Here is a 21,749-nt window from a genome sequence, read left to right as displayed (position 1 = left end):
TGGCCCCTGTTGGGGTGTAGTGGTGTGATCATGACTCACTGCAGCCTCAAACTCTTGGGCTCAAGCAGTCCTCCCGTGCCCTAGCCTCCCTAGTAGCTAGGACTACAGGTGCACACCACCATGCCTGGCTAATTTTTATGATTTTTGTAGAGATGAAGTGTTGCTGTGTTGCTCAGGCTGGTCCTAAACTCTTGGCCCAAAGCTATCCTCCCCCCGCCAGCCTCCCAAAGAGCTGGGATTACAAGTCTGAGCCACTGCGTCTGGCCCATGTATAATTTTTGACTCCCCTAAAACTTAAATACAAATAGCCTATTGTTGTCCAGAAGCTTTACCGATAACATAAATGGTTGATTAGCATGTATTTTGTATATTTGTCATATACTATATTCTTAAAATAATCTAGAAGGAACAAAATACTAAGAAAATCATAAGGAAGAGAAAATATATCTACTATTTATTAAGTGGAAGTGGATCATCATAAAGGTCTTCATCCTTGTCTTCACATTGAGGAGGCTGAGGAGGAGGGAGAAAGAAGATGAAGGGTTAGTCTGGCCATCTCAGGGTTGGCAGAGGTGGGAGAAAATCCATGTATAAGTGGACTTGTGTTGTTGCTGAGTGCAGTGGCTCGCACCCATAATCCCAACACTTGGGGAAGTTGGAAGCATGAGGATTGCCTGAGCCCAGGAGTTTGAGATCAGCCTGGGCAACATAGCAAGCCCCGTCTCTCCTAAAAATAAAGATTAGCAGGGCGTAATGGTGCACACTTGTGTTCCTAGCTACTTGGGAGGCTGAGGTGAGAGAATCATTTGAGCCTGGGAGGTTGAGGCTCCAGTGAATATGCTTCCGCACCCAGCGTGGGTGACAGAGTGTGAACTTGTCTCAAAAAGAAAGAATTAATTAATTAATTTGAAAAAATAAATAAAAAGTTAGCCAGGCATAGTGGTGTGCATCTGTAGTCCTAGCTACCCGGGAAACTGAGGTGAGAGGATTGCTCAAGCCCAGGAAGTCAAGGCTGCAGTGAGCTGTGATCAAGCAACTGTACTTCAGACTGGACAACAGTGCAAGACCCTGTCTCCTTAAAAACAAAACAAAAACCCGTGTTATTCAAGGGTCTACCATCGTTGGTTTACATTGTGGTGCAAACTCCTTATCCTGTTGCAAACCAGTCAGCAGGTTTGAGGACATACAAGAGTTTGTCAAGTACCTATGAAAGGGATTGCTGTGTCACAGGGTATATGCATCTTTAGCAAGTTCCCCCAAGCATTGTATATTCCTGTTCTATGTCCTGACCAACACTGATCATTTGTTACTCTGTTTTGTAGAAGTGAAGAAATTTGGTTTTTGCCCTTTTTTATTATGAAAGTGATGTATCACTTTGGTTTTTTTATTTTTTATTTTATTCATTTATTTATTTATTTATTTTGAGATGGAGTTTCGCTCTTATCACCCAGGCGGGAGTGCAGTGGTGCGATCTCGGCCCACTGCAACCTCTGCCTCCCGGGCTCAAGCAATTCTCCTGCCTCAGCCTCCTGAGTAGCTGGGATTACGTGCATCTGCTGCCATGCCTGGCTAATTTTTTGTGTTTTTAGTAGAGATGGGGTTTCGCCATGTGGGCCAGACTGGTCTCGAACTCCTGACCTCAGGTGATCCGCCCCTCTTGGCCTTCCAAAGTACCGGCATTACAGGTGTGAGCCACCACGCCTAGCCTATTTAATTTATTTATTTATTTTTGAGACAGACTCTCTGTCTGTTGCCCAGGCTGGAGTGCAATGGTTCAGTCTTGGCTCACTGCAGCCTCTGCCTTCTAGGTTGAAGCGATTCTCTTGCCTCAGCCTCCCGAGTAGCTGGGATTACAGGCGTGCACCACCACGCCCAGCTAATTTTTGTATTTTTAGTGGAGATGGGGTTTTGCTCTGCTGGCCAGGCTGGTCTCTACCTCAGGTGATCCGCCTGTCTCTGCCTTCCAAAGTGCTGGGATTACAGGCGTGAGCCACTGCACCCGGCCTTATTTTATTTTTTTGAGATGGTGTCTCGCTCTGTCGCCCCAGCTGGAGTGCAGTGGTGTGATCTTGGCTCACTGCAACCTCTGGCTTCCAGGTTCAAGTGATTCTCGTGCCCCAGCCTCTCGAGTCGCTGGGATTACAGGCGCAAGCCACCATGCCCGGCTAATTTTTGTATTTTTAGTAGAGACAGCGTTTTGCCATGTTGGGCAGGCTGGTCTTAAACTCCTGGTTTCAAGTGATCTGCCTGCCTTGACCTCCCAAAGTGCTGGGATTACAGGTGTGAGCCACTGCACCCTGCCACACTTTGATTTTTTTTTTAAAAAAGGATATAAAGTGACTTTTTCTGTCACCCCTCAGATTTTCTCCCACTGGTGAATTTCTTGGGTATCCAGTTTTATATGCATATACAAGCTTATCTATATCAACCTGTCTAGCTATCTAAATTTACTTTTTTTTTTTTTGAGACAGAGTCACACTCTTGCCCAGGCTGGAATGCTGTGGCATGATCTCAGCTCACTGCACCCTTCACCTCCTGGGCTCAAGCAATCCTAGCACCTCAGTCTCCCAAGTAGTTGGGACTACAGGTGCATGCCACCACACCTGGCTAATTTTTGTATTTTTTCTGTAGAGACAGAGTTTCGCCATGTTGCCCAGGCTGGTCTTGAACTCTTGGACTCAAGTGATCTGCCCGACTCAGCCTCCCAAACTGCTAGGATTACAGGCATGAGCCACCTCGCCCGCCCTTACTGCTTTTCTTTTTGTACAATTTGGATCATACATTACATACTGTTGTGCTGTTTGCTCTTTTCATTTAATATATAGTGGATATCTTTCTACTTCAGCATATAACTGGTCTGGGGAGGCCTTCAACCTCATTTGTTAGTGACCTTAAAAATGTACGGCTGGTAATGGGAATATAAACTGACGTAATCTTTTTTGAGAGCAATTTGGCAGTTTGTGTCAGATTGTTTTGTTAGTTTTTGACCTGGCAATTCCATTTCTAGGAATTTAGTATAAAAATATAAAGAAGAGGAAATGCAGCTGAAGTAGGAAATGGTGATTCCTTAGGGGTCACTCTTCCTCAGGAGTCCCCTTGAAGCTGTCTAATCCCTTCCTGTGGGGCTGGCGCAGCAGTCAGAAGACTGCCAACAGATGGCATCTTTTAGGACTTGGAAGAAAAAAAAGTTGCTTGTTTACCTTGGGTGGTTACTTTCATTATCTAAACAGGTTAATGACTGTTTTCTACGTTTGGGATAGTTATGTTTCTTCCAAATGGAAACTATAATGTGTTTGTATAAGTCAGTCTAGTGAAAGCCTGTAAACCCTGTAAAAAACATGCATGTTGGAATACAGAGGCTCAGAATACTAGCCCATCTTTGAGGTACATTAGAGCTTTTAGAATTGTCTAAATAGTTTCTTTTTACTCTTAATGCACCTTGTTTTGTTTCTGTGGATTTATGCATAGTCGCTTGGTTTCTCCCTCTCCCTCATTTCTTCATCTCCCTCCAGGATAATTTTTATAAAAGTGAGGATTTGAAAAAAAGTTTTATTCTCTCTTAAATTGTGGTATAAAACTTAACATTGTTTAGAGAAAGAAAGTTTCATGTTATTTAGTCTCCTTATTTTGGGGATGGGGCATTCGGGCATTTGGACAGATTGTTGTCTTCTGTGGTGATCAACAATTCTGAAAAAGGAAAAAAGTTCTGAAAAAAAATTTGTAGCATTTCTTGCAATAGATATAGAAGGAAAGTAGTTCTGGCTTTTATTTCCTCTAACTTGTAAGAGGACAGGAGAAAGACTGAGATAAAAGAATAGAAAAGACATTTGTTTGAGGCCAAACCATCAAGAATTTGGGGAAAAAAATTTATTTTACATTAGATACAGTGCTCGTAGCAAATCAAGATAAGCAAAATAAGCCAAGTAGGCCAGGCGCGGTGGCTCACACCTGTAATCCCAGCACTTTGGGAGCCCAAGACGGGTGGATCATTTGAGGTCAGGAGTTCAACACCAGTCTAACCAGGGTGAAACCCTGTCTCTACTAAAAATACAAAAATTAGCTGGGCATGGTGGCAGGCACCTGTAATCCCAGCTGCTCAGGAGGCTAAGGCAGGAGAATCACTTGAACCTGGGAGGCACAGGTTGCAGTGAGCCGAAATTGTGCTACTGCACTCCAGCCTGGGCGATAGAGCGAGAGTGTTTCAAAAACAAAAAGAAACAAAGTAAGAGTCATCTTTAATTCTGTAACCACAAGATTAAATGCCAACATTTTGCTATATATTAGTTGTCTAAGGTTTGAAATCTTTTTATCATACTGCTTTGTAATGTGCTTTTATTATTTTTTTGAGACAGGGTCTTTCTCTGTCAGCCAGTGTAATGTGCTTTAAAAAACTATTTAAAAGTTTATATACAGTACATGAATACGTTCAACGTGTGTATTATGAACATTTTTTTTCAGATTCAAATATATCCATATATATCATTGTTGAAGTGTGGCTTAAAAATGGCTAATCTGTATCCTTTGTTACTAGTTTGTAATGGCATAAGTATAGAAATTGAGTGTTTAGAAACTATTAGAGCAATTGGACATGATCATTTTTTATTTGTAAAATCCAGTAATGAAAGTTACAGGCTGGGCACAGTGGCTTATGTCTATAACCCCAGCACTTTGGGAGGCCAAGGCAGGTGGACTCCATACCCAAGAGTTCAAGAGCAGCCTGGGTAACATGTTGAAACCCTGTTTCTACAAAAAGTACGACAATTAACCAGGCATGGTGGTACATGCCTGTAGTCCCAGCTACTCGGGAAGCTGGGGTGGGAGGATCATCTGAGCCTGGGGAGGTCAAGACTGCAGTGAGCCATGATTGTACCACTGCACTCCAGCCTGGGTGAGAGAGCGGGACCCTGTCTCAATAAAAAGGTAAGAAAAAAAAATTACGGGTTTGTGTATTTTTGTTGTTTTGTTTTTTGAGATAGAGTTTCACTCTTGTTGCCTAGGCTGGAGTGCAGCGGCGTGATCTCAGCTCCCCGCAACCTCCACCTCCCTGGTTCAAGCAATTCTCCTGCCTCAGCTTCCCGAATAGCTGGGATTACAGGCATGCGCCACCATGCCTGTCTAATTTTGTATTTTCAGTAGAGATGGGGTTTCTCCATGTTGGTCAGGCTGGTCTCGAGAACTCCCAACCTCAGGTGATCCGCCCACCTCGGCCTCCCAAAGTGCTGGGATTACAGGCATGAGCCACCATGCCTGGCAGTTTTATGTATTTTTTATTTCACTTTCATAGTAATTTATTTTTATTGGATTTTTATAAAAGTTGTGGTCCCTGATGGATTGGAATTTTAAGAAAAAAACTCATACTTTACCACAGACAGTTTGAGATAAACTATATAATTTTCTTTCTTCTTTTTGGAGACAGAGTCTTGCTCTGTTTTCTAGGCTGGAATGCAGTGGCATGATCTTAGCTCACTGCAACCTCCACCTCCCAGGTTCAAGTGATTACCGTGCCTCAGCGTCTCAGTAGCTGGGATTACAGATGCGTGTTACCACGTCCAGCTAATTTTTTTTGGTATTTTCAGTAGAGACAGGGTCTTACCATGTTGGCCAGGCTGGTCTCAAGCTCCTGAACTCAAGTGATCCGTCTGCCTGGGCCTCCCAAAGTGCTGGTTACAGGTGTGAGACACTGTTCCCAGCTAAACTATATATATATTTTTTTGTTTGTTTGTTTTTGAGATGGAGTCTCGCTCTGTCTTGCAGGCTGGATTGCAGTGGCACGATCTTGGCTCACTGCAAGCTCCGCCTCCTGGGTTCACGCTATTCTCCTGCGGAGTAGCTGGGACTGTAGGCGCCCGCCAACACGCCCGGTTAATTTTTTGTATTTTTAGTAGAGACGGGGTTTCACCGTGCTAGCCAGGATGGTCTCGATCTCCTGACCTCGTGATCTGCCTGCATTGGCCTCTCAAAGTGCTGGGATTACAGGCGTGAGCCACCGTGCCCGGCTATATAATTTTTAATAGCTACAAATAATTTTGTTATAACTTTGGTGGGCTGTAATTTATTTAACCAGTTCCTTTTGTGGAAAATTTGGGTTTCTTTCTTTTTCTTTTCTTTCTTTTTTTTTAGAGACGGTCTCACTCTGTCACCTGGGCTAGAGAGCAGTGGTGTGATCACAGCTCACTGCAGCCTTGAACTCCTGGACTCAAGCAATCCTCCTCCTTTAGCCTCTGGAGTAGGTGGGACCACAGGTGCATGTTGCCATGCCTGGCCAAGTTTTTATTTTTTATGGAGATGGGTGTCACTATGTTGCCCAGGCTTTCTTTTCTCTTTTTAGAGACGTGGTCTCACTCTGTGGCCCAAGCTGGAGTGCAGTGGCATGATCATAGCTCACTGCAGCCTTGAACTCCTGAGTTCAGGCAATCTTCCCATGTAGGTGAGATAGGTGTGAGCCATCACGCCCAGCAGAAATTTGGGTTTCCAATTAATTATCTTTGTGCATTTGTGTTAGTTATTTAGACTCATTTGGGGAAGAATGTACAAGCCTTGAAGTTTCCTGTCTGTATTTTGTTCACCCCAGGTTTCAGCCATGCCACAGAGCTCCGGCAGTCATGGGCCCGCCATAGCAGCAGTTCATAGCAGCCATCATCACCCAACAGCGGTGCAGCCCCACGGAGGCCAGGTGGTCCAGAGTCATGCTCATCCAGCCCCACCAGTTGCACCAGTGCAGGGACAGCAGCAATTTCAGAGGCTGAAGGTGGTATTCAGCTCTTTCTTGGGTCAAAAAATTTATCTTTAGCAGGAAATACTGGTTGCAGCTTGTTGGTTGTGGTGGTACAACTTCTAACCTGAGATATTAGCTGTCGAATCACAAGTTTTACTGTTTTTGTTTTGTGAAATTTGCTTGTGTTTCCTATCTTGGCATCAGTGCCTGATCCAGAGAAGAATATACTCAAATGTTTGTGGACTGTATGAATGCATGTCACTCAAATGTTATCAGGATTGTGGGGCCATTTTAATACAAAATAAACCTTAAAATTCATTTTTTGGCTGCTTCCTTTTGAACTCTCTATTGAGCACATATATGATTGGCTACAGGTTAGTACAGTAAATTGGCCCAGTAATATGTCTTACAGTTCAATCTTTTTAAATTCTTAAAAATTTTTTTTTTAGTTTTTAGTTTCAGAGATGGGAGTCTCACTGTGTTGCCCAGGCTGGTCTCAAACTACTGGCCTCAAGTGATTCTCCCACCTTGGCCTTCGAAAGTGTTGGGATTACAGGTGTGAGCCACTATGCCCAGCTCATGCCTGTAATGTTCTTATTACCTTTATCTTTTTATTCCTGTTTATGAATAGCTGAATTGACTCACATCATCAAGTCCATTCTTAGTAAAACACATACTCCTTTTTGGGGGGAATCTTTATAAAGTTCAGGGAAAACTGTAACTGTGAATGAATTATCAGTGTTTTCATATTTTGTGCTGAGTATGTGTGGTACGTTTTCAGTGCTTTGAAATTCATGAGGCATCCCTGGAGAAGTGAAGCTTGTGTTCCCAGCTAACCTTGTATCTCTGACCACTTGAATGTTACTTTTCAAAATATGTGATTGTTGCAGCAAGTGTTCAGGTTTCAATTTTTCTAATTTTACGTTTATATAAAATTAAGTTCAGGAAATAATAAATGGAGGAACTCTGAAGAGATGTTAAATCTTCATTTGGTTATCGCAACCTACTTATGTTGCTTGCAGGCAGGAATGAGAAATAAACCCTCTAAGGACACATCCATATGCAGCAAATAGTTGTTTCTTCTGTTTTCTCTGATACTTACTTTAGTTCTTCTTGATCCCTGCCCTCGTTGGTGTGGATTCTTGGGAACTTGTTTAATATTGGCTTAAGAGTATTAAATGCTTCATAAATATTATAAAGTACAGCAAAGCTATGTGATTTAGAGTAATTTTGTAAAATTTACTCTCTATATTGGCTTACATAATATTGACTAATGCATAGCCTTTTAAAGAGAGTACAGATTTTTTAGGCCTGAAGCTTCACTCTGGATTCTGTCTTTGGGAAAATGTGTATAAGGAATATTGATGTTTCCTTTAAAACATTTTCAGTCTGTTGTAGAGTGATGGCTGTGTACCAAAATGTATTATTGCTGCGGGCTTAGCACTTTACTAAGTCCTGAAAATATTTTTTTTTAAACTTGGTTGTGCGTGATTTAATTCTGTATTAACACTGTATATTCAGTAGTTATACTTTAATGTTGCAAAATAGCTTATAAACTTGCTTATTAAACTAACAAAAACGTATTTCTATAGCCTTTTTCAATCAACCCTATCAAAGCACAACACTAGTTTTTACCCACCTTCCTCACAGGACTCTTTGGTATAAGTATATGGATTATGTTTTGTTTGCTTTACGGAAACTGGCAAGGAAACAAGGAAAGGTTTTGGATTTGGGGTTATAGAGTGAGTCATAGATAGAGTTAGGATTTCTTGTTGTGTTCTTTTAGTCACAAGCTCTTGACTATATTCCTGCATAAAATAACTTGTTGAATTTCCTTTCTGATGAGGAGAGGTAAAATGCTTCTTGTACCTCCATGTAATTTAACTCAGTATTCCCACATTGCCTGTCATTTTTGGATCAGTCTTAAAATGCATTACAAGCATTTGAATCAACTTCAATAAATCATTTATATTCTACAATAATGTAGGCCGGGCATGGTGGCTTACCCCTGTAATCCCAGCACTTTGGGAGGCCGAGGTGGGTGGATCACCTGAGGTCAGGAGTTCAAGACCAGCCTGACCAATGTGATGAAACCACGCCTCTACTAAAAATACAAAATGAGCCAGGCGTGGTGGCGCATGCCTGTAATAATCCCAGCTACTCAGGAGGCTGAGGCAGGAGAATCGTTGGAACCCAGGAGGCAGAGATTGCAGTAAGCCGAGATCATACCACTGCACTCGAGTCTGGGCGACAAGAGTGAAACTCCGTCTCAGAAAAAACAAACAAACAAAAAAGAAATGTTCAGTGAGAATGCTTACACATTATTTCAAGCCTCAACATTGTCTTTTTTTTTTGTTTTTTTGTCTTTGGTAGATTGGTGGTGACAAGAAGGGATTTGAACGATTTGAGGCATGTTTGGTGTTATTTAGTTATTGAATGTCAGCAGCAGTGATATTTGGTACATATTTAGCAGGTTATCTTTACAGTTGCTTGTGTTTTTCTCTCCCAACAAAATTGTAGACTTCAGGAGATTCAGGGCCTTAATAGTAAATCCCTGTTGAAGTGAGCTAAGAAACTTTATCAGCAGAGTCTAAGGGTCTCCCCAAGTGCTTCCTTAAATCTGTAGCTTCTAAATAACTACATCCAAGTTTTTTTTTTAAGTTGTGCTTCCTAGAACTGTATACATGCATTTATAGAGAGTTTATATAAGAGTTGGACTACGCTTTAGGTGATGAGAGAATTTCCTCACTATTTTTACATGTAGGTGTCTTATTTATTATGTGAGTGTCATGCAGAGTTTTTAAAGCATGGGATTATTCTATAACTTTTATTTTACTTTTTTTTTTTTTGAGACAGAGTCTCACTCTGCTACCCAGGCTGTAGTGCAGTGGCGCCATCTCAGGTCACTGCACCCTCCCCCGCCTGGGTTCAAGTGATTCTTATGCCTCAGTCTCCCAAATAGCTGGGATTACAGGCATGCACCACCAAGCCTAATTTTTGTATTTTTTTTTTTTTACTAGGATGGGGTTTTTCCATGTTAGCCAGGCTGCTCTCAAACTCCTGGCCTCAAGGGATCCACCCTCCTTGGCCTCCCAGAGTACTAGGATTACAGGCATGAGCCACCACACCCGGCCTATAACTAATTTTTAAACAGTGGTTTGCTTGGTTTGCTGTGACTTTCAGTACCTTTTTGTTTCAGACATATACGTATCACACATAATTGCTTTCTTTTGGGTTTCTATGCTTTTTCCGTCTCTGCAGTAGTTACCTTATACCATACCATGTCTTATTGATAACTGTTCTTTTGTTGTGTAATGATGCATGCTATTCTTAAATATCTTCCAAAGTCTTGGTTCCTTTTGCAAACTTAATACATTTTGTGTTCACTTAAGTTGGTCATTAATGAAACATTTTAGTATGGAAAGTTCAGAATATGAATTAAAATAGTCCATTGAATTTCAACAGAGATTGTCATGATATTTGTATAGAAAAACTAACCATCAAACAAGTGGGTATTGACCAACTATACAATCTGATTTCTAGCAACACCGAAACACTGATTAGCCATGGCCATAATGGAAGTCTGAAGAACTCTTAAAGAGCCATTTGTCTCGGGGCCGGGTGTGGTGGCTCACACCTGTAATCCTAGCACTTTAAGAGGCCGAGGCGGGCAGATCATGAGGTCAGGAGATCGAGACCATCCTGGCTAACACGGTGAAATCCCGTCTCTACTAAAAATAGAAAAAAAAATTAGCCGGCCGTGGTGGCGGGCACCTGTAGTCCCAGCTACTTGGGAGGCTTGAGGCAGGAGAATGGCGTGAACCCGGGAGGCAGAGCTTGCGGTGAGCCGAGAAAGCGCCACTGCACTCCAGCCTGGGCGATAGAGCGAGACTCTGTCTCAAAAAAAAAAAAAAAAAAAAAAAAAAACAACAGCCATTTGTCTCAATCCATTAGTGCTGCTATAACAAAATACCTGAGACTGTATAATCTAAATAATAGAAGTTTATTTCTCACAGTTCTGGAGAAGTTCTGGGGGCTGGGAAATCTAAAATCAAGGTGCTGGCCGGGTGCGGTGGCTCACGCCTATAATCCCAGCACTTTGGGAGGCTGAGGCGGGCAGATCATTTGAAGTCAGGAGTTCGAGACCAGCCTGGCCAACATGGTAAAACTACCGAAGATACAAAAAAATGAGCCAGGCATGGTGGCATGCACCTGTAATCCCAGTTACTCTGGAGGCTGAGGCACGAGAATCGCTTGAACTCAGGAGGTGGAAGTTGCAGTGAGCCGAATTTGTGCCACTGCACTCCAGCCTGGGTGACAGAGTGAGACCATGTCTCAAAATAAATAGGCCAGACGCAGTGGCTTACGCCTGTAATCCCAGCACGTTGGGAGGCCGAGGTGGGCGGATCACGAGGTCAGGAGATTGAGACCAGCCTGGTCAACATGGTGACACCCCATCTCTACTAAAAATACAAAAATTAGCTGGGCGTGGTGGCAGGCACCTATAATCCCAGCCATTCAAAAGGCTGAGGCAGGAGAATCGCTTGAACCCAGGAGGCGGAGGTTGTATTGAGCTGAGATCGTGCCTTTGCAGTCCAGCCTGGGAGACAAGAGCAAGACTTCATCTCAAAAAAAATAATAATAATAAATAAAATAAATAATAAAATAAAATAAAATCCGGGTGCCAGTTGGTTTGGTGTCTGGTGAGGGCCTGAACTCTGTTTTTCGAGATGGTCCCTGAATGTGTGTCCTTACACTGGAAGGGAGAAGGGCCGAAGGGACTAACACTGGTTCACTCCAGCCCTTTTATAAGGTCCCTAATCCCATTCATGAGGGCTCCACAATCACTTTCTGAAGGCCTCACTTCTTAATATCATCATATTGGTGATTAAGTTTCGATGTAAGAATTTTGTGGGACACATTTCAGACCACAGCACCAGTTAATGATTGACTTGAATGTAAATGTTCCATTTTGCAACAAATCAAAAGACTATCTATGCCTGGCCAGGTGTGGTGGCTCACATCTGTAATCCCAGCACATTGGGAGGCTGAGGCAGGCGGATCAGTTGAGGTCAGGAGTTCAAGACCAGCCTGGCCAACATGGTGAAATCCCATCTCTACTAAAAATACAAAAAAATTAGTTGGATGTGGTGACATGCGCCTGGAATCCCAGCTACTCAGGAGGCTGAGGCAGGAGATATCACTTGAACCCAGGAGGCAGAAGTTGCAGTGACCCGAGATTGCGCCATTGCACTCTAGCCTGGGAGACAAAATGAGACTCCCATCTCAAAAAAAAAAAAAAAAAAAAAAAGACTGGCTTAAATCATGTCAAATGTTTATTTCTGAAATTTCTTAAACCTGATATTTTGTATAATTTTAAATATTTAGGCTTCAGTTAAACTACCAAAATAAAACTTAACATATCTCAGAGTAAATAGGAAACACCTAGTGGGGATTTCTTTTGGGTGTCTCTGTCCTAAATCAGACTCATAGCTTAGCCTTTCCAACCTGTTCTTCTTTGTGATAGGTCAGTTTTTTTTCTCCCCAAGCCAAACTGTATCCAGCTTTAAAGATACTTTCCAAAAACAGTCATGGTATTTCAGGCAGAACATGGACAATCCTTAACAATGAGCTACCAAAAAAAAAAGCCACTATAAAACCCAGTGAAGTCTCATTTGATGCTCTGAACAGGGAAAGTTTAGAGTGAAGGTTGACACTTCACATTTAGCATGTTGCTTAACAACTTTTCACAAGCCAACCCTGACTTTCAGGAAGTGAAATGAAAATGGCAGGACTTATCTGAAGATCCACAGTCTAGAAAAAGCAACCACTGCTCTTTTGTGGGCTGCCATTTCAGTGGCATCACTGGAAAGTTTGACTGCCTGACATACTGGTAACCAATTATTGGGGGTTAGGTCCCAACGGGTGTCTGGGTAAAAGGGAGTTAGGTCTGTGAAGGTGGGGAGGGAGAACAGGATGTAAAAATGAATTTGTTTTTCTATCCCACAAGGTGTTTGTGCCAAGGTGGCCATGTGTGTTAAAAGTCAGGGAATCTAGGCTGGGTGTGGTGGCTCACGCCTGTAATCCCAGGACTTTGGGAGGCTGAGGCTGGCAGATCACTTGTGGTCAGGAGTTTGAGACCAGCCTGGCCAATGTGGTGAAATCCTGTCTGTACTAAAAATACAAAAATTAGCCAGGCATGCTGGCGGGTGCCTGTAACCCCAGCTACTCAGGAGGCCGAGGCAAGAGAATCACTTGAACCCCGGAGGCAGAGGTTACAGTGAGCCGAGATCGCACCACTGCACTCCAGCCTGGGCAACAATAGCGAAACTCTGTCTCTAAATAAATAAGTAAATAAAGTCAGGGAATTTCTTCTATAAGCCAAGAGGAAGTCTCTCAAAACTAGAAGGGAAAGGTGTTTTCCCCACGTCGGTCCAGCTTCAAAGACATTCTATTAGTGACCTGTGATCCTTCCCACCAAAACAACAATGAAGTGTTCTGTGTGCTATAACAACACTGCTTTAGAAAAAGCAAAACAAAATTCTGCATTTTTATAAAGCTTGATTTAAACAATGGTATTTCAAAATTTACAAACTTCATAACTTTATAGTTCAAACTTTACAGTCACCAGAAGTACACAGTTACCAAAAATGCACATGTTTCACTTGGCATCTCCAGCACCTTCAGCTTTCTGTGCCTGGTCTGTTTTGGCATCTCCATTTCCTGCAAGGTTGTTCCCCTCCCTGCCAGTGTCAGCATTTTCGTTTTTCCCTTTGGGTACCTCCTCTCTCTCCTTTGCAGGGGACTTTTTTTTTTTTTTTTCCTGAGACCGAGTTTCACTCTTGTTGCCCAGGCTGGTGTGCAATGGCATGATCTCGACTCACCGCAACCTCTGCCTCCTGGGTTCAAGTGATTCCCGTGCCTCAGCCTCCCGAATAGCTGGCATTACAGACATGCGCCACCATGCCTGGCTAATATTTGTATTTTTAGTAGAGATGGGTTTCTCCGTGTTGGTCAGGCTGGTCTCGAACTCCTGACCTCAGATGATCCTCCCACCTCTGCCTCTGAAAGTGCTGGGATTGCAGGTGTCAGCCACCGCGCCCGGCCTGCATCCGTTTTAGGGTTGGGCTCTGGCTTTGGAGGAGCAGGTTTAGCATACAACCTTGCGGATCTTCTCTGGGTTGTTCTTCACCTTGGCTCTATCTCCTTTAGCATCCCCTTCAGGCTTTCTCTTGGGTGTGGTGGTGATGTGGAAGGATGTAAGCGCTGGGTGCGGGATGCAGTGGCATGTGGGCTTTGATCGGTCCGAGAGTCACTCTTGCCTCTTCTTCCTCAGTGCTCCGTGGCGGATCACTTTTGAATGCTGGCTCTCCCTTAGCTCCTCTATTCAGTCAGTTCCCCAATCCTGTCACTTCTACTACCCAAAAAGCTTTTTTATCTATGCAGTTCTCTCTGTTGTTCAGGGCCAGTACTATAATTCAAGCCACTGTTTTCACATGAGTTGTCCAGTTATTCCTGTAGCATACCTGGTCTTCCTACCTCCTTTCAATCTTTTCTGCTCTTATGCCAATTTTTTCTCAACACTGCAGTCAAATTGCGTACACGAAAATGCAGATGATAAAAATCTAAATTGCTTTTTCACAAGATTTACAAATCCTTTCAGAATCTAGATCCTACTTTTTTTTCTGTCTCATTTTGTTACTTTTCCTTCCTCTTCACTACAGATCCTCCAGCCAAACTAAACTGTTTTCAGATTTCTAAATATCCCATATCGTATCCTGTCTAGGATTTTACCCGTGCTGCCGCTTTTGATTTTCTTCACTGGTCTTCACTTTTGCTAGCTTATAGTCATCTTTAGGTCTCAGTTTATACATTACCTCCTGGGGAAGCCTCACTTTTTTTGGTGGGGAAGACGTGTCCTTCCCATGTCATCTCCAGGCATTGAGTGATTACCGGGTTACCCACTGTGTTATGATTCCTGACTACATACAAACAAATGTCTATGGACGAGGGGCTACAAATTATTTGTCATTGAATCCTTGGTACTCACATTGGGCCTGGCATGTTGCACTTTAGTAGATACTTGTGAAATGAATTAATAAATGACATATCATTGTAATTATTCTTCACTGATCATTCTGTTCAAAATTTTCCAAGGCAAGGCTACAGATTTTATGAGTTGATTATTATTTTAAGCTTGAGTTTATTATTGGTATCCATACTAACTTTTAAGTATATATTTAATATATTTTTACTTCATTTACTGCATTAAGCATACTTAGGCATAAATAATTTTTTTTTTTTTTTGTAATTGTGAGCTTACTTTCTTTTTATAACCTTGATATTTATCCCTGCCTCAGGTGGAGGATGCGCTATCTTATCTTGACCAGGTGAAGCTGCAGTTTGGTAGTCAGCCTCAGGTCTACAATGATTTCCTTGACATCATGAAGGAATTTAAATCTCAGAGGTAAAAGATGTGTGATTGTACTCAAGCTTTGTATCTGGCATATTGATTTTGGAAGGAAGAGGATATAGTTTATTTACTGGAAGATAAAGGATGCTCCTTTTTGCGGCTGAATTTTCGAAATCATGCCTTTATTTTATGCATACCTTTATTGATGGAAATTATGGCCACTAGACTTTTTTATCCCTATTGGTAAATTTTTCTTAACTAAATTTTTTCCAGTGCTTTGTCTCAATCAGGGAAGTAGCACTGGTAGTGATTTAGGCTACTTGGTTTCTGAATTGGTTTAGATACCCTTATATTCTGGCATGGTTCACTGTTGTAAGAGTGTAACTCATCTGAACAATGTAGATGTGTGCTGAAATGATGTATACTGGTATATCAAAGAGTGAATCTTGTTTGGGATATGTAGCTTTATATATATCATCTGAGTATCTGCTTGGTAGGATTATTACAATGAACATATATTCTGTTAAAAATTTTGACCATTCCAAAAATTAGCCGGGCATGGTGGCGGGTGCCCGTAATCCCAGCTACTTGGGAGGCTGAGGCAGGAGAATTGCTTGAACCCAGGAGGCGGAGGCTGCAGTGTGCCGAGATTGTGCTACTGCACTCCAGCCTGGGCGACAGAATGAGACTCTGTCTCAAAAAAAAAAAAAAAAAAAAATTGTGGCCAAGTATCTTTGAGTCTAAAACTAAATGGCTTTGGAATTTCAGAGTTCGTGTGTTAATTTTAAAATGCGTAGATGATCTGTTTTCCTGTTTAGAGAAAACCTAGTAGAAAGTAAAATTTTGACTGAGTGAGGTGGCTCATGCCTGTAATCCCAGCACTTTGGGAGGCCAAGGTGGGCGGATCACCTGAGGTCAGGAGTTCGAGACCAGCCTGGCCAACATGGTGAAACCCCACCTGTCCTAAAAATACAAAAATTAGCCGGGTATGGTGGTGCATGCCTGTAATCCCAGCTACTTGGGAGGCTGAGGCAGAAGAATCACTTGAACTCAGGAGGTAGAGGTTGCAGTGAGCCAAGATCCCAAGATTGCACCATTGCAGTCCAGCCTGGGCGACAGAGTGAGACTCCGTCTCAAAAGAAAAAAAAAACATGAAATTTTTTCTTAACAGGGTGTTTGTTAAGCTTACAGTTTATCACTTTTCTTTTTGTTTTTTATCAGCATCGACACCCCAGGAGTGATTAGTCGTGTGTCCCAGCTATTCAAAGGCCACCCCGATCTGATAATGGGATTCAACACCTTCTTGCCCCCTGGCTACAAAATTGAGGTGCAAACCAATGACATGGTGAATGTGACAACTCCTGGCCAGGTTCATCAGATTCCCACCCATGGCATCCAGCCGCAGCCTCAACCACCACCCCAACATCCTTCCCAGCCTTCAGCCCAGTCAGCCCCAGCTCCTGCCCAGCCAGCTCCTCAGCCCCCACCTGCCAAAGTCAGCAAGGTGAGCACTTGGAAAATATTGCATCAATATGAATGCATCCCTAGAGAGCACCTTCCTTTGATGTTTCCCCTTTATATAAGACTTAGATACTGAGAAACAAAGTTACAAAGATTTCGTCATAGAAAAATGCAGTATGAAAACTTTACTATGACATGGTTCACATTTACACACCACTTACTTAGGTATCTATTTAAATCAACACAGCAACAACTTTCAAGGTCTTTTCTTTTTACAGTTTCTGCTTATAAAACCATGAACATCCCAACAGGTGGTGACTTTGTGTAGTAGTAGTTGACAGCACAGATAGAAACCATCGTCTTATCCTGGTCAAATTGTGCTGCTGCCCACATGGTTATTTTATGAAAGTTATTTCACTTACTAGATTATATCAAGCTAAGTAGAAGATCTAATGAATAGTGATAGTGATGATGATGAAGATGGGGTGTTCTTGGTCTAGAACCACACTGTCTGACACAGTAGCCACTAGCCACATAGGACTATTTAAATTAAATTCAGTTTTTCATTTGCACTAGCTTTCAAGTGCTCAGTAACCTCATGTGGCTGGTGGCTATGTATAAGACAGTGCAAATAAAGGACATTTCCATCATCTCAGTTCTACAGGACAGAGTTGGCATAGAAGACTTTTTTATGTGGAGCTACTGCAACAGTTGTTGTCTTCTTGTTGACATCAAAAGGCTATGTAGAATGAGATTTTTTGTATGTGTACTTGTTGAGCTACTAAGCTAAAACATTGCATATGAAAAATTCTTCCCTGTAATTGGAGATGGCTCCAGTTTTAAGGTTTTATTTAGAAAATGTGAGACTGAAATATTTGTATCAGCATGTTTGAACCGCCTACAACTCCCTCTGCTGCCCAGTATGATTTATGTTGGACTAAAATGACCTGGCCTGAGTGAGTAAATAAAGGATATACGTTGACACCTTGTTTCTCTTTAGTTTGAACTTTCCTTGTATCAACTCATCTATGCATCTGAAGAGAATAAAGATTTCTTTTCTTTTTAGCCCTCCCAACTGCAAGCACATACTCCGGCCAGTCAGCAGACTCCCCCACTTCCACCGTATGCATCCCCACGTTCTCCGCCGGTCCAGCCTCACACACCAGTGACAATCTCGTTGGGAACGGCCCCATCCTTGCAGAACAATCAACCTGTGGAGTTTAATCATGCCATCAACTATGTTAATAAGATCAAGAACAGATTTCAGGGCCAACCAGACATCTACAAAGCATTCCTGGAGATTTTGCACACATATCAGGTAAGGAGTGCCCATTCAGCCTGTCTTAACCAGGCCACCCTCTTAGGGCATCTAGTCCAATAACAAGTAACCATTATTGTGTCCATTAATTCATACTGGAAATTAACCAGTTAGAAACTATCATGCATGTTTTTAAAGCCAGTTTGTTTGTTTGTTTTTCGAGACGGAGTCTTGCACTGTCACCCAGGCTGGAGTGTAGTGGCACGATCTCAGCTCACTGCAATTTCCGCCTCCCGGGCTCAAACGATACCCCTGCCTTAGCCTCCCTAGTAGCTGGGATTACAGGCGCCTGCCACCATGCCCAGCTAATTTTTTGTATTGTTAGTAGAAATGGGATTTCACTATGTTGGCTAGGCTGGTCTCGAACTCCTGACCTTGTGATCTGCCCACCTCGGCCTCCCAAAGTGCTGGGATTGCAGGCGTGAGCCACCGCACCCATGCTATAAAGCCAGTTTTATTTGCCTGACTTGATTGCCCTGCAACATTCAGTCAGGATTTTTTTTTTTTTTTTGAGACAGAGTTTTGCTCTTTTTGCCTAGGCTGGAGTGCAGTAGTGCAGTGTTGGCTCACTGCAGCCTCTGCCTCCCGGGTTCAAGTGATTTCTTGTATTTTTAGTAGAGATGGGGTTTCAACATGTTGGCCAGGCTGGTCTCAGGTGATCCACCCGCCATGGCCTCCCAAAGTGCTGGGATTGCAGGCATGAGCCACCGTGCCCGGCCTCAGTCAGGATTGTTAGTCACTGTCCCATGAAATGAAACTCTGTTTTATCTGGGACAGTTAGATGGTGATTTATATAGTCTAGTTAATGTACAGTAGGAGGAGGAGAAATTTCTAAGGTTTTGTCAGTTGGTAGTGGTCCCCTGGGCATTAATATTTATTGCCCTAGGCCGGGCATGGTGTCTCACGCCTGTAATCCCAGCACTTTGGGAGGCCGAGACAAGTGCACTCCAGCCTGAGCAACAAGAGTGAAACTCCGTCTCAAAAATATTTACTACCCTAGTTTTGAAAGGAATTGTCATCCACCATCTTCAACTTTTTTTTTTTCTCAACTTGAAAGTCTATGGTCAGAACGGGTGCTAAGAACATAGACTTTCTTCTTACATGCAGCCTAAATAGATAACAGTGATTCCAGAAAGCGTGCAAAGATGAGTGACTCAAAACAGTAGCCCAAATGATCTCTTTTCATTTGCAATTCCTCAGAAAGAGCAGAGAAATGCCAAGGAAGCTGGAGGAAACTACACTCCAGCATTGACAGAGCAGGAGGTGTATGCCCAGGTTGCTCGTCTCTTTAAAAACCAGGAAGATTTGTTGTCAGAGTTTGGACAATTCCTACCAGATGCCAACAGCTCCGTGGTATGTTTTTTTTAATAAGAATTACACTATTTACTATTATTATCTTAGATAAGTTGGAAAACTGTGCTCAGAAGGGGACTTTTCCTAGATGATATTTGTTTGCTTTGATAAGAGCATTAATCTCATTCATGTGTCTTAATCAGCTTTTAAGCAAAACAACTGCTGAGAAGGTTGATTCTGTGAGAAATGATCATGGAGGCACTGTCAAGAAGCCCCAACTGAACAACAAGCCGCAGAGGCCCAGCCAGAATGGCTGCCAGATCCGCAGACATCCTACAGGAACCACCCCTCCAGTTAAGGTGAGAATGGGCAGCAGCTGCTCATTTTGACACTCACAAGCATTTCTAATGGAGAGGTACTCTAGAGGTGGTCGTGTGTTTTGTTGTTGTTGTTGTTGTTTTGTTTTTTTGAGACCGAGTCTCGCTCTGTCGCCCAAGCTGGAGTGTAGTGGCACGATCTCGGCCCACTGCAACCTCTGCCTCCCAGGTTCAAGCGATTCTCCTGTCTCGCCCTCCCGAGTAGCTGGGACTACAGGCGCATGCCACCATACTGAGCTGATTTTTTTTTTTTTTTTTTTTTTTTAGTGGAGACGGGGTTTCACCGTGTTAGCCAGGATGGTCTCGATCTCCAGACCTCATGATCTGCCCGCCTCGGCCTCCCAAAGTGCTGGGATTACCTGTGCCCGGCAGTCATGTGTTCTTAAGTGTCTTAACGGTTGGGTCCTAGATATTTGGAGCAAGTTAGTATTGTGTCACAGAAACTCAGTGCAAAGTTTATCTGGCTTTGCAAAAGAGTATTAGAATAACATTGATTGCTTGGATTACTGTACTTTTTTGAGTTCTTTATTATCTCTCTCCTTTGCAATGAGCTGTCATCTCTTTAATGTTTTGGTTGCTACTAAGAATTTCCAATACTTAAAATTTTTTTCCCTTCTTTTTTTTTGAGATGGAGTCTTGCTCTGTCGCCCAGGCTGGAGTGCAGTGGTGTGATCTCAGCTCACTACAACCTCTGCCTCCCGGGTTCAAGCAATTATCCTGCTGCAGCCTCCTGAGTAACTGGGACTACAGGCATGTGCCACCACGCCCAGCTAATTTTTGCATTTTTAGTAGAGATGGGGTTTCGCCATGTTGGCCAGGCTGGTCTTGAACTCCTGACCTCAGGTGATCCACCCGCCTCGGCCTCCCAAAGTGCTGGAATTACAGGCGTGAGCCACCGCGCCTGGCCCCTTCTTCTTTGGTGCTTTAAATCTGCCTTGTGTTGAGAGAGAACATTCTTGAGCTTGAGAATTATTTCAGAAATAAGTGGTCTCTGAGGTCCTCTTGTGAGTAGAGTGCATGTGTTTTTTGAGATCTCTGGTCTAGAACCCTGTCCTGCTCAAAGTTCTTTGTTGGGTTACTAGATCTTATGTGTATCATCTTAATCTCCAAGGCAGGACCTTTGGGCTGTAGCAGAGGGAAGTCTTAAACTCCTCTTAGTAATCCATTACATGATGTTTTTTGTTACAGTTAACACTGATGGTCTGCCTGCAGAAAACTTAGCTTGCTCCCTTCTTTGATGTAACACAGCTATGATAGGGAGAGGGCTAGTTGTATGTATTGAATGTTGAATTCTTCAGTGAATTTCAAAGCAGTATGTAATATAGAAGAGACAGATATGTCTGCAGAATTAAATAATGACAAAAGTTTGTGGAATTTCTAATAGTAAGAGGTGGCTGATGAATAGTGATTGACTGACTACAAGGTCCGACGTACTAGGTGTTACTGACACTTTTGAAGTATCGTTTTCATTAGTGTTTGTCATGGTTTCTTCTTTTGAAATCTTTTGAAATCAAGTTGAACATAATAATGGTTTCTATTTCTTCATTTCAGTAAAGAGAATTAGTTATATGGGTAGCAAGAATCAGCTCAGTAGATACACTCCATGCTTGGATTTACGTCCACCCACTCTTGATTACCTACAGGTGGAAAGAATATAGTGGGGGCTTAAAATTCTCCGCCTACTTTCTCCATAGGCAGTGTAAGCAGAGGCTGCGGCTCTTAAGAAAGTATACTCTGAGATAGCCAAGGTAAATGTGCTGCTTCTCACAAAGTTTGTGCATTTCTTCATAGAGAGTAAGTGGTGGATTTTAAAAGTAACTTCTTGCCTGACAGGATTATATCATGGCCTGTTGGTTCCCTTTAGAAGAACAATATTAAATTAGTCTGAGTGGATATTGCTGGTGTGCCTTTTTTTTTTTTTTTTTTTTTTTTTGAGATGGAGTCTCACTCTGTTGCCCAGGCTGGAGTGCAGTGGCGTGATCTCGGCTCACTGCAACCTCCACCTCCTGGGTTCAAGCGATTCTTCTGTCTCAGCCTCCTGAGTAGCTGGGACCATAGGCGCACACTACTACGCCCAGCTAATTTTTTTGTATTTTTAGTAGAGATGGGGTTTCACCATGTTGGCCAGGATGGTCTCAATCTCTTGACCTCATGATCTGCCCACCTTGGCCT

The 21,749-nt window shown here is 42.7% G+C and overlaps 1 protein-coding gene across 10 annotated transcripts in view; it reads left to right on the top strand.

Moving 5' to 3' along the window:
* SIN3A (SIN3 transcription regulator family member A) overlaps positions 1–21,749 on the top strand; it is an 84,880-nt gene that overhangs the window by 26,719 nt on the left and 36,412 nt on the right. For 7 of the 10 annotated variants that reach the window (XM_055363814.2, XM_063699041.1, XM_031002361.3 and 4 more), the window contains 6 exons: positions 6,572–6,748; positions 15,076–15,182; positions 16,350–16,632; positions 17,656–17,907; positions 19,108–19,260; positions 19,404–19,559. In XM_055363814.2, the coding sequence (XP_055219789.1) occupies positions 6,572–6,748; positions 15,076–15,182; positions 16,350–16,632; positions 17,656–17,907; positions 19,108–19,260; positions 19,404–19,559 (1,128 nt within the window). The remainder of the gene's footprint in view (positions 1–6,571; positions 6,749–15,075; positions 15,183–16,349; positions 16,633–17,655; positions 17,908–19,107; positions 19,261–19,403; positions 19,560–21,749) is intronic. The other 3 variants (XM_055363820.2, XM_055363817.2, XM_055363819.2) reach the window with 1 other exon arrangement.

The sequence above is a fragment of the Gorilla gorilla genome, chromosome 16, assembly GCF_029281585.2.
Source record: "Gorilla gorilla gorilla isolate KB3781 chromosome 16, NHGRI_mGorGor1-v2.1_pri, whole genome shotgun sequence".
Taxonomy (NCBI): Eukaryota; Metazoa; Chordata; class Mammalia; order Primates; family Hominidae; genus Gorilla; species Gorilla gorilla.
The sequence above is the reverse complement of the archived record's forward strand: the minus strand, read 5'-3'. Positions and strand labels throughout refer to the sequence as shown.